General features: G+C 58.8%; 1 protein-coding gene across 1 annotated transcript in view; it reads left to right on the forward strand.

Annotated features, from left to right (window-relative positions):
• LRP5 (LDL receptor related protein 5) overlaps positions 1 to 12,349 on the forward strand; it is a 105,563-nt gene that overhangs the window by 52,108 nt on the left and 41,106 nt on the right. Inside the window, exons 6-7 of the mRNA XM_023240160.2 lie at positions 8,220 to 8,616; positions 10,067 to 10,238. Coding sequence (XP_023095928.1) covers positions 8,220 to 8,616; positions 10,067 to 10,238 — 569 coding nt within the window. The remainder of the gene's footprint in view (positions 1 to 8,219; positions 8,617 to 10,066; positions 10,239 to 12,349) is intronic.

Raw genomic sequence — 12,349 nt, forward strand, 5'->3', positions numbered from 1 at the left:
GGCTTCCCAGGGGGCCGCCATCAGCCCCTGGACGAACGCTGGGATCGATTAGGTATCTTCAGGAGCATCTACCGTGGCAAGAGCTGAGGTGTTTGGGTCCTGCTAGAGCCGGGCACTGAGGACTGCGCCAAGAAGGGCCCCCCCTCTGTCCCCTCTGGGGGGACGTGGTGTGGCGGGGACTGGGGCGTCTGAGTCCGGCCTTGAGCCTGCACGATGTGGCTGTGACCTGACGGAATGAGGGCTCTCCATGTCTCGTTGACTTGGGCGTATCAAATGGGGTCGTGTCTCCCGCAGGGCCTTACAAACTGCAAGGTGCGGCGCACGAACCACGCGAACGGCTGGAGCCCAACCACCTTTGAGCGAAAGCAGCAGCACTTTCTCATGGGTCGCCCCACCCCGTGCATCCTGCCTGTGCCGCCAGGGCAGGGCGGGCCGTAGCAGTAATAGTGCGCCTTGGGGGGTGCCAGGCACCCACACTTCTGAGCGATCTACTCTTCTGTGCCCTACGGGAGCCGGGTGAGGGAGAGGCTGTGGGCGGCCTGATTCAGAAGTTTGGGTGGTCACGCTTGGGATCCTGTCTCTCTCTCTCTCTCTCTCTCTCTCTCTCTCTCAAAAGTAAAGAAACATTAAAAAAAAAAATTAAAAGGAGTTTGGGCCATCAGAGCTAGCTCACGGCCACAGAAGAAGGGACAGAGGTGGGATTTGAACCCAAGCACCTGCCACGTGCCGTGGCTCAGGAGCCGTGGCTGCAGCTCCGGAGGTGTGGCCGCCACCACCTCTGGGAGCCGCGGGATAGGATATTCTAGGAGGAAGAAGGATTGCTTCAGGTGTTTATGGAGCCCCTGCTGTATGCCTGGGCTCAGGAAGGCACTCTGAGTGTTTTTTTAGAAGAGCTGAGCCGTGTGCCCAAAGAGTGGGACCCAGCCTTCTCCATCGTGTGTCACCGACTGCTTCATAGCCTCTGACCGCAGTCCTGTGTTTCCAGCGACCCACCGGGTAGCCCACCTTTAATTTGCCCAACCAGCCGCACTTTGTTCTGTCCCCCTGTCTCTCTGCCCTCTGGCCTGGGACTCGAACCCTCGGGCCACATCTCTGCTGCTGGCTCAAAGAGAGCATGGCCCAAGGCAGGTCCCCGGGGATGTGCTCAATGCCCCTGGGGCTGTGGGCTGCTGGGGCTGCTGGGGCTGTGGCCTTGGGCTCAGAGGCTCCCTGACCTTGTCATGGGACCTCTCAGCTTTGCTGGGAAGCCGTATCCACTCCTGACTCTTACCTGTGTGTAGACAGAGCTCAAGTCACTTACCCAGGGTCACTCAGTAAGGAAGTGTGGCTGAGGGTCCAAGCTGGGTGTGACCGTTGGGCTGTGGCAGCCTCTGAGGCGCAGGGGAAAGGCAAGCGGCAGAGGACCACGTGAGGGGCTGAAAACCCAGGGATAGGAGAGGAAGGAGCTGGCTGCACAGAAGTCTTGAGGCTGGCACTGACCTTGCTGCTCCGGCCGCCCCAGGTTCCCGGGCAGAGGAGTGACTCCCCCATTTTAGAGCTGTGCAGACTGAGGCGCCTGCCCGGCCACTCTTAGGGGACTGCAACCTCCCATAGGGTCCCGGGCGGGCCACGCGGCCGACAGCTGCTGGGCCCTCAGGTTTCTCTCGGAGCCAGTGCCTGGCCCGGCCACTTCCCCTGTGGTCACTCGGCACGGTCTCCTGGGCCAGGGCTCCCGGCTGTGGTCTCAGCGCTCGTCCAACAGCTTACCCCAGGGGGCAGCGGAGAAACTTAATCAATTGCTAAGAAACAAAAATAAGTCAGCTGCCTACCAGCTGTGAAGCTGTTTGTGGCCTTAGAGCCTGTGGCATGGGTGGCAGCCCGTGCTGGGACCCCGTGCTGCCCGTGTGGTTCCAGGCCCGCTCCTGAGCCCACGCGGAGCCAGGGGTGGGGGGTGGGGGGCCAGCGAGGGGAGCTGGGGCTGAAGGGAGGTGGGCGCGCCGCTTCCCGAGTCCGGCCTGAAAAGACGCCGGTGGAAAGAGCCGCCCTGGGGTGGTGCGAACCTCTGGGCAGGGAGGGGCCTGTCCTTTCTTGGAGATGCGGGTTCTGTGGAGACAGTCCGTGATGTCCACTCTGCCTGCTGGGAAGGCCAGGTGGGGGGCGCAGGGCTTGGGGGCCCTCCGCATCCTGGGATGTGTTGTTTTGCTCATCGTGAAAAATCCTTTCCCGTGTTGGGGTGCAGAGGGGATTAACTGTGAGAACCCTCCGAGTCGCACTGGGCGACCTGCCAATCTCCTCCTCCTGGGCTGTCAGGGGCTACAGGCCGTCTTGCTCCATCCCTTCTCCTGTCCTTCCCTCCCACTCGGCTCAGATCCTGGAGGGCCAAATAAGTCACCCCCGCATGGCGGTTTCATCCCCCCCCCCCCCCCCGATTGTCCAGTGAGAAAACCTTGTCCCAGGGCAGCCACGAGGCCTCTAAGTACGCTGCCCCACCCCCACCCCCACCACATTTTAAAGTCTTGGGTTTTTTCTGGTTAAAAAGTAACATTCGTGTTCACCGTAGAAAGGAAGCCGTTACGCAGAATAACGGGGAAAATAAAAACCCGTATCTTCGCCGCCCAGAGATCGCTGCCAGCGTCTTCGCTGTTTCCTGCTCGCCTGCTCCCCACGCGCGTTCAGATCTGGGTTTGCGTGATGCGTGCATCGCGTGCGGGCCGCGTCGGGGCTGACCCCTTCCACGCCTTTGTGGGCCCTTCTTCAGAGCCCGCCGTTTAGCGCCTGACTGCGCTGTGGCCCTTCGTGTATTTGATGTTCTCGCGCGGAGGGACGTTTAGATTGTCCGCAGGTTTGGGCTTGCTGTGACCGCGAGGCCTCGGTGACCCTCCGCGAGCAGGAATCCGGCTGTGTTTGCAGCGGCTGCTTTGGACTGGGTCCTCAGAGGGGAAGTTGTGGGGTCAGAGGGTCCCTGAGCCACACTGCCGTCCAGGAAGCGTGTGCCGGGCGCAGTCCTCTGGGAGGCGGTGGGGGGCCGCTGTGGCCACGCTGAGTAGGCAGCCGTTTCCGCCTCTAGCCCCTCCAAGTTAACCCGTTTGTCGTGTTTGTTGACTGTTAATTTGCCTTCACCTGTTTGTTGCTGGGGTCTGGGTGGTTTTCTTAGGGACTTCCGTGCCTGCCTTTCAGTTTACTTACAAGACAAATAGACTTTATCTCGTACGGCATTTTCAGGTTTACAGGAAAATCGAGTGGAGGGTCGAGAGGTCCTGTGTATCCGCTCTCCCTCCTTACGCGGTTTCCGCCGTTGTTGTTAGGACGTGCCGTCTAACGCTGTAAAAGGCACGCATCCTTCTCACGCGTGGGTCAGCGAACCTCGCTCGGCCGGTGGGCCGGATGGCTCGCTGCCTGTGCTGTGCAGCCTTCGAACAAAGGGTGGTTTGGACGTTTTTTACATGGTGGAAAAGAAAGTCACAAGAAGAACGTTTCGTGATGCGGCAAAGTGACAGGAAGTTCAAGGGTCGGCGTCCACGTGTGAAGTTTCGCTCGCACGCCTTTATTTACAACGGCAGAGCTGGGTGACTGTGACAGAGATGGTCGTGGCCCATAGAGCCTCGAGCAGTTACGTCTGGTCCTTTGGAGAGACGTGTGCAGGCCCCTGCTGGAGACTAGAAGGAAGACCGGGAACGGTCCAGAGATAACCGCTGCGGACATTTGCGTGTGTTTCCTGCCAGGCTTTTGTTCCAGGGAGGCTTTTGTTTGTCCTGTGGCTGGACTCCCGCTGCACGCACGGCGCGCTGTTTGCACGAGGCTTCCTTGCAGACTGTCATGGGCCCGGAGCCGGCCCAGCGGCCTGCACAGGATGCTGGGCCAGGTCAACCTCTTAGCAAGCACCTGGCCTCCAAGCTCAGATCAGACTCGCCGGGGGTGTCGGTGGGTCAGCCCCGATCCTGCCCGTTCCAGCTGCAGAAACGGCCCGGCACACTCTGGTCTCTATGCTGTTGCCCCAAACGCCCCCTTCTTCCTGGAGTCCTCCCCCCGACCCGAACCTGCCTGTCCTTCCATCGAATGCTCCTCTCACCCTCTGCTCCCCACCTCTTATGGGTTGAATCATGTCCCCCACCAAAGGCCTGTTGGATCCCCAGACCCTGCGAGTGTGACCTAACTTGGAAATAGGGTCTTTGCAGGTGTAACCACATTAAAGTGAAGTCACACCGGAGTAGGGCAGGCCTCCAGTCCGATGGCTGGTGACCTTACAAAAGGGAAATTTAGACACAGAAACACAGGGGAGGAGGCTGTATGAAGACAGAGGCTGAGGTTGGAGCGGTCAAGCCACAAGCCAAGGAGCATCCACCGCCAGAAGCTGAAAGAGACAAGGAAGTTTCCCCTGGAGCCTTCGGAGAGAGCGTGGCCCAGCCAGCAGCTGGATTTTTCACTTCTGTCCTCCAGAATCGTGAAGGCATCCGTGTCTGCCGTCAGAAGCCACCCAGCGCGTGGTGCTGTGTTCCCGCAGCGCCTTCCTGCTGCGTCTTGCCTCGGCTCTGTGACCCTGGGCCAGGCACAGGGACAGCGCCCTGCGATGGAGGGCGGCTTGGTCCAGATGGATGTCGGCAGGCAGGGATGGTGTTGAGCTTGACGTGCCCGTGACATTGGGCCAGGCCTCGGGTCTGCTTTTTTGTTTTCAGAACACTCGCTCTCAGGAAGGCCGTGCCCCCGCCTGGCCTGCGCCCCATGCCCCGCACTTGGCCCCAAGACAGGGGTGTTGCCCTTCTTTCCTGCGTGTGTGTGTGTGCAGGGAGGAAGGGGAGAGGTCAGGAGCCCGCCCTAAGGAGGCTCCGGGGACCGCTGCCCAGCCAGCAAGGGGGAGGTTTCACTTTCCTCGGCAGCACTGTGGGGCAGGCTCTTTATTTAAACAACCCCAGAGAAAACCATTTGGCCAAACTGTTAGTTTCTCAACAGTTTAAACAAACTCCTACCCGGGAGCCGTGTCTGGTTCTAGGGAGGGGGCGGGCCTCCCCGTCGCGGGGCCCGGCCCAGTGCCCTGCGCCCACCCCCGGTGGCCCGAGGCCGCTCAGACCTCGCTGCAGACAACCTCGGAGGCCATCTGTGAGCAGCAGCTCGGCCAGCGGCCAGCAGAGCCCAGGCCAGCGGTTCTCCGTCCACAGTTGCCCACCGCTGGCCTGGCCCTGGACAGAGCACTCGACCGCCTCCCCGACTCTGCTCTCTGCATTCTTCTAGATAAAGCTCAAATAAAAACTTCAAAGGCTCTGCAGCCCAAGGGGTGTCAGACACCCCCCCTTGGAGTCAATTATCACCTACAGTTTTATCTCAGCGTTTAATTACTGCCTCAGCTACAGAGACTTAATATTAAGGGATGCTGGTAATGGGGTTCCCCAGTGGTGGGGTGTGCTGGAGGAGGGCTGGGGCCGGGCACACTTTTGCCCCGGAGGGGTCTGGAATCAAGGTCACAGCCACATGAATGTGGGGTTCTGGGAGTTGAAGGCCGGACCTCTCAGTCTCAGCCGGCCCCCTTTGGAGGCCTCCTGAAACCCCTGCTCCTTCCTAGTACCCATTCGCGGATGGTCTTCCCTCACCGAAGGCCTCTGCCCTGTGATCTCAGGAGCACCGTGGGGGTTGGATCCGTCATCTGTTCCGTCCACCCCCGCCCCCAGCGCCTGGTCCAGGGCCTGCCTGAAACAGCCGCCTACAGAGATGCTGGTGGGGTGACTGAGCCAAGCTGCAAGGCACACCTGCCTCCGGCTTCTTGTCTGTGCCTCGGGGATTGAAGCGTTTGTGCCGCCTTATTTTCCCACTCGCTGCTGTGTGCCCTTGAGTGGGGAGCTTACCCTCTCTGTGCATCCAGGTCCTCATCAGTAAAAAGGGACATGGTCATACCTCCGGGACAGGGTGTGAGGATCGTGCTGTTTTATTTTTATTTTTTTATTTATTAAGAATTTGTTTCTCATGTTTACTTATTTTTGAGAGAGAGAGAGAGAGAGAGAGAGAGAGAGAGAGAGAGAGAGAATGAGTGGGGGAGGAGCAGGGGGGGAGGGAGGGAGACACAGAATCCGAAGCAGGTGCCAGACTCTGAGCCATCAGCACAGAGCCCGATGCGGGGCTCGAACTCACGAACCGCGAGATCATGACCTGAGCTGAAGTCGGACGCTTAACCAACCAGCCACCCAGGTGCCCAAGGATTATGCTGTTGTAGGTGATTGTGTCTGGAGGGCCATGCGAACAGGGGTGGGGGAAACAGTCTCCACGTGTGTTTCGGGACCGAGCATCGCTTTCCCTCGGGGAGCCAGTGTTTTCTCTGGGGAGGAAGTGCTACCTGAAGTCAGTGGGGTTTGACACACGGCCTTCCGTCTTGCACAGTGAGCTGCCCCGGTCTTGGCTTGGGAGCTCGGCAGCCTCTGGACAGTTGTGCAGATGCCCTCTTGGCCGTGCCCTGGCAGGCTTCCCCCTTCCCTCCGTGGCGGCAGATGAAGCCAGCGCCCTCCGTGGAGGTCCGTCTCTGGTTCCCTTGATGTCAGAGCTAGACAGGAAGTCGGACACCATCAGGTTGGGCTGATTTCTCATTTTCGGCGAGGAGACCAAAGCCCAGAGAGGGTCAGGGACCTGCCCAGAGTCACACAGTGGGAGCAGGGCCAGGAGGTTTCTGCCCTGCATTCTCCCTGCTTGTCCTAGGATGTCAGCATCTGCTCTGGGTGTGGCTTTGGGGGCTGCAGAGAGCTAAGGGGACATGTGCCAGAATGGCAGGGTGTGTGTGTGTGTGTGTGTGTGTGTGTGTGCGTGTGTGTGGGGTCAGCTCGTCCATTAGGCTGGGGGGAGGCAGGAACAACTTCCTACAGGAGGAGGAGGTGTGTGACCTGGGCCTTGAAGGACTGGTCAGATGTCAACAGCACATACTTAGGATTGGAGCCCAGGGGGAGACAATTCGTTGAAATTCAGAATTCTACCCTCCCTCCCTCCAACACACACCAAACTGGGACCAAATCTGAGTTTAGCTCTCAGAGGTTTCCAGCATACTCAGGCACTTGGGGTACCTCCTGAGCACCGCCTGCCTCAGTTTCCCAGCCCTGGGCTGATAGAGACATTGCTGCCGCGTGTACGCCCTCTAGTGGAGGACTCAGATTAGGAGCTCTGGGACTTGGAGCAGGACAGTCCTTAACTCGAAATGCAAGGCCGGGGGCCCCAGAGGGACTCTGCAAGGCACCGGCTTCCACGGGCCCTGCCGCTGGGGCAAGAAGCTGGCGCTGGGTACAGGGGACCGTGTGCTGTTTGAGGGCTGTGGCCCGAGCGGACGGCTGGCTGCAGAGGCTGGGCCCGGGGGGGCCTGAGTTTGACAGATGTGCTCAACTCGTTCCGTCCGTGTCCCCATCCTGCTGCCCCGCTTGAGGTGGGTCCTTCCCCGTTCTGGGCCTTTCGTCAAACCAGGCAGGTGGTCCCAAAGTTCCAGAAGTGGTCTCTGGGCCTAACCTTGGTCTTCTGGGTCCTGGAGACCAGAAAGGACCAGAATGAACGCGTGGACAGTGACCCAGCTCTGAGCGAGCGTCCAGGCCAGGGGTGCAGCATGAGGCCGCGTGTGCTGTTTCTCCGGGGAGTTCTGACAGGTGCCAGCAGGGAGGGTCCAGGGCAGAGGTGGATTGTTTATAGCCACGGGGGTGTCAGGGGAGCCCCCAGGGTGCTCCCCCTTGTCGGTGGGGTAGCCCCCCTCGTGCAGTGTCGTGTGTGGTTAGATGAGGCATGCGGGCAGAGGCAGCTGGCATGAAGCTGCTCCCGAGGGGTGAGCGGGGGGAGGGGAGGGCCTCAGGGAAGAGGTGGCATCTGACTGAGCCGGTGGGGCCCTGCCGGGGCTCTGAGAAGCATGGCTGGCAGTTGCCGTCTAGAGCCCAGTGCCTCCGTGGGACTTGTATTTGGAACTGATTTGTGGCCCGGAGAGGGGCTTGCAGGGGAGAAGGGGGGCCGAGTGGGAAGCAGCTCTTACACAGTGGTTGAAGCCCGGTGGCTGTGTGGCTCTCAGCAGGTTGCTTGACCTCTCTGTGTCTGTATGGTCTCATCTAGAAGATGGTGCTGGCCTCAGAGCCCTCACAAAGACCAACTGGTGACCATGTAGGGGGACCTCGGCGAACGTTACCGAGGATCACCTGCGAGGAAGCCCTGACCTCGGGGGCCTGGCTGAGCCCCTCCCTTGCCGTGCCCACTGCTGCCCTGCTGCGGGCCTCTGACCCCCACTGCTTGGCCATCCACAGGGGCCGAGGAGGTGCTGTTGCTGGCCCGGCGGACGGACCTGCGGAGGATCTCGCTGGACACGCCGGACTTCACCGACATTGTGCTCCAGGTGGACGACATCCGGCACGCCATCGCCATCGACTACGACCCGCTGGAAGGCTACGTGTACTGGACGGACGACGAGGTGCGGGCCATCCGCAGGGCGTACCTGGACGGCTCTGGCGCCCAGACGCTGGTCAACACTGAGATCAATGACCCAGATGGCATCGCGGTCGACTGGGTGGCCCGTAACCTCTACTGGACGGACACGGGCACCGACCGCATCGAGGTGACGCGCCTCAACGGCACCTCCCGCAAGATCCTGGTGTCCGAGGACCTGGACGAGCCCCGGGCCATCGTGCTGCACCCCGTGATGGGGTAAGGCTGGGGGCGGGTGGACCTCCCACCTGGCTGGGGCTGGGAGGCAGGCTGACCAGAAGTGAGAGAGACAAGTGGTTTTGGAACTTTCTCCTGCATCAGAATCCCCCGGAGGAGGGCTTATTTAGATGCAGGTGGCTGGGCCCTCTGCCCAGATTTCTGTTTCAGGAGGGCTAGGGTGGGGCCCGAGAACTTGAGTTTCTAACAAGCCCCTGGGTTGTGCTCCTGCCCGTCCGGGGACCAGACTCTCAGAAGGTCTGACACGGGCTGTTGTGTTCACGTACGGAGGGCCCCGAGAGCTTGGGCAAGTCATTTCTTCCCATGGGCTTCGCCCTTCTCACCTGTAAAACGGAACAGTTCACCAGGGTGATTTCTAGGCTGATAATGGTAACAGAAGCGATGGCCCTTACTTGTTATGTACGGGGGGGGGGGGGGCCTCTTCTGAGCTCAGCACACACACTGAATCTTTACCTCCTCCTCCCACCCCTACCCTGAGAGGCAGGTACAGTTGTACAGTGAAGGAGGCTAAAGCCCAGAGAGGTTAACGGGCTTGGCCCAGGTCACGCAGCCAGGAGGTTGGGATTCGATCTGGCCGTGTGGCTCCAACTTTCCGTCCTAGGATTCTGCGAAAACAGTTTGTCAGTCGATGTAGGAGCCCTTCTGACATCCTCAGCAGCTCAGAGGGTAGCAGTGCCCTTCCTGGGGGCTCATGACCAGGAACGTGAACCTGGCAGGCCCTGAGGGAGGAGGAACAGTTGGAGCTCCTGCCTGGGGGGCGGGAGGGGTGGGGTGGAGCCAGGGCCGCTGGGGAAGCCTCCTGCCCTCTGGGCCGGATGTGGGCCTGCGTCCTGGAGACGGCCTGGAGGAGCTGGAAGGACAGAGGGAGGCGGCCGGGGAGGGCACACCTGGGAGCTGTCCCTCGTGGGGACTAGCAGAGCCGCGGCGATGGTGACCGTGGTTACGTGGCCGTGGCTGCCGTCCACGGAGCACCCACCGGGCATCGGGCGCTTCTGTCACTTCCCTGGGGGCTGAGGCTCAGGACGTGAAGTGACCCGCTCCAGGTGCCTGCTGGCAGAGCTGGGGCTGTACGCCTGTCTGCCTCTGGAGCCTGCACTTTGCACACGGGAGCCCATCAGCTGCTTGAAGAAGGTTCTACTCCATCCCTTCCTCCTCCTTGACGTTCAGCCCGTCCAGCCTTGGGTCTCTCAGCAGGGCGTCTGAGCGGGAGATGAACCCAAGGACCCTGTGCAGTTTAAGCCCACGCTGGGGGCACCGCTGTTCTCTGCGGAGCCCCTGGTCCTGCGTGCGGCGGGGGGGGCTTGGTGCCCATCTCTGCAGTTAGCCAGCGTCTCCTGAGCGCCTCCTATGGGCGGGGGGAGGGTGGTGTCCTCGGCCCTGGGGACGCAGCAGGGACAAGACAGTGTTTTAAGGACCTGTTCTTCCTCTCCAGCCTTATGTACTGGACAGACTGGGGGGAAAACCCCAAAATTGAGTGCGCCAACCTGGATGGGCAGGAGCGGCACGTCCTGGTGAACACCTCCCTCGGCTGGCCCAACGGCTTGGCCCTGGACCTACAGGAGGGAAAGCTGTACTGGGGAGATGCCAAGACGGACAAAATCGAGGTGAGTCATCCCCCGCCTCCCCCCTCCCAGCCCCGGGCGGCGCTGGTCCATGAGGCTGTGTTAATACGGGCTGTGCAGCCTGGCACAGCCTGGCCGTCCTCGAGCCCTGAGTAGTATGCAGAAGCCAGGCCTGGCCGCCCCTGTGGCCCATCACGTGTACCAGGCGGGCCTCAGGTGGATGTCTGCGCTTTGCTATTTGGTCAAACGGGATCCCGGAAAAGAGAACGTATTCGGGTGCGTTTCTGACATGCGAGGGTCTTAAATTGTTTCAAAATACAAAACCGTAATAAAAAATGACACGCACACGTCCAGCACCCCACTTAAGACACAAAATCTTACCAACATAGTGGAGGCTAGAGGTGACCCTACCCTGAAATTGGTGAGGCATTCCCAGGCGTTAAAAGACCTTTCCTTTTGCCGCGAACAGTATGTTACAGTCTTGTTCTGCGTGATTCTATGTGATTAACGTAAGTGGTGTCCTGATGTGTTCTTTGGCAGCTTGCTTTTTGCTCACGGGTGTATTTTTTTGAGGTGCTCTTGGCGGTACGGTAGTTAAATTTGTCCCTGTCATGGGGAAGCCCCTGACGTTCGTGCCTTTCCTCAGCGTGGACATCTCCCTCCCTCGTAGTCACTTCTGGATCATCTGCTTCTGGTCCCATCCACTGCCTTAGGCATCACCATCTGGGGGGTCACCTTTGCTCCCCTCACGCTTCCCGGAGAGACCCCCACCAGGCAGCTTGCAGGAGGCGGGGGGGAGTGAGGACACCGATGTGTGTCTGTGTCGCAGAGTTCCCAGCCACACTTCTGAGCAGGAACGTGAAGGGGGCTCGGGGCTGGGTGGGTGCCTCTCCCAGGCAGACGCAAGCAGTTGCAATAGTGGCCGTTTCCCGTCGGATTCCCTCCAAATGGCCATCTTTAAAGGGATCTTGTTGCTACAGGGAGTTTTTCTTGAGCCTCTGAGCCTGAAGACGAGACCCTTGTTTCCGGCAGGATCGGCCAAGGAGGCTTCGTCTCCGCGGACCCCACCACCCCTGGGAGCGGGCTGGGGCTGCGTGTGTCCAGCTGACATTGCTGGACACGTTACAGGCATTGCTCCATTTACTCCCGCAGCGGTGTGCTGGGGTTGTTAACTGCGGTAAAACAAACATGACACGAGATGACGGTTTTCACGTTCTCAAAGCGTACCACTCTGTGGCGTCTAGTACATTCACGGTGCCGTGCGACCATCATCAGTCTCTAGTTCCGGAACATTTTCATCACCCAGGACCCCGGACCCAATAAGCAGCCAGTCTCCAGTCTCCCCTCCCCAGTCCCTGGCACCCACGGATCTCCTGTCTGTCCCTACGGAGTTGCCTGTCCTGGGCATCTCATGTGACTGTGGTCCTAGGACAGCCAGCCTTCTGTGCCTGGCTTCCTCACGTAGCACAGTGTTTCCAGGGATCATCGATGTGACGTGCCCTCCTGTCACTCCTTTTATGGCAGAGTAGCGTTCCATTGTATGGATGGGCCACGTCAGCCATCCACCTGTGGATGGACACGTGTATTTTGAGCTATGTGGCATGGTCCCCATTTGTGGATGAGAAACGGAGGTCCAGGGGGACAGTATCTAGCTCAGAGTCGTGTGGTAAGTAGGTTTCTGCTTTTATTTATTTTTTATTTTCCTTTCCTTTATTTTATTTTATTTTATTTTATTTTATTTTATTTTATTTTATTTTATTTTATTTTATTTTATTCTATTCTATTCTATTCTATTTTTATTTTAAAATTTTTTTTAACATTTATTTATTTTTGAGACAGAGAGAGACAGAACATGAACAGGGGAGGGGCAGAGAGAGAAGGAGACACAGAATCTGAAACAGGCTCCAGGCTCTGAGCTGTCAGCACAGAGCCCGACGCGGGGCTTGAACTCACAACCGCGAGATCATGACCTGAGCCGAAGTCAGATGCTTAACTGACTGAGCCACCCAGGCGCCCCTATTTTATTTTTATTTTTATTTTTATTTTTATTTTTATTTTTATTTTTATTTTTATTTTTATTTTTATTTTTATTTGTTTATTTATTTTTATTTTTTATTTTTTTACTTTTATTTATTTTGGGAGAGAGCAGGGGA

This window comes from Felis catus, chromosome D1 (genome assembly GCF_018350175.1).
Source record: "Felis catus isolate Fca126 chromosome D1, F.catus_Fca126_mat1.0, whole genome shotgun sequence".
In the NCBI taxonomy this organism is placed as follows: Eukaryota; Metazoa; Chordata; class Mammalia; order Carnivora; family Felidae; genus Felis; species Felis catus.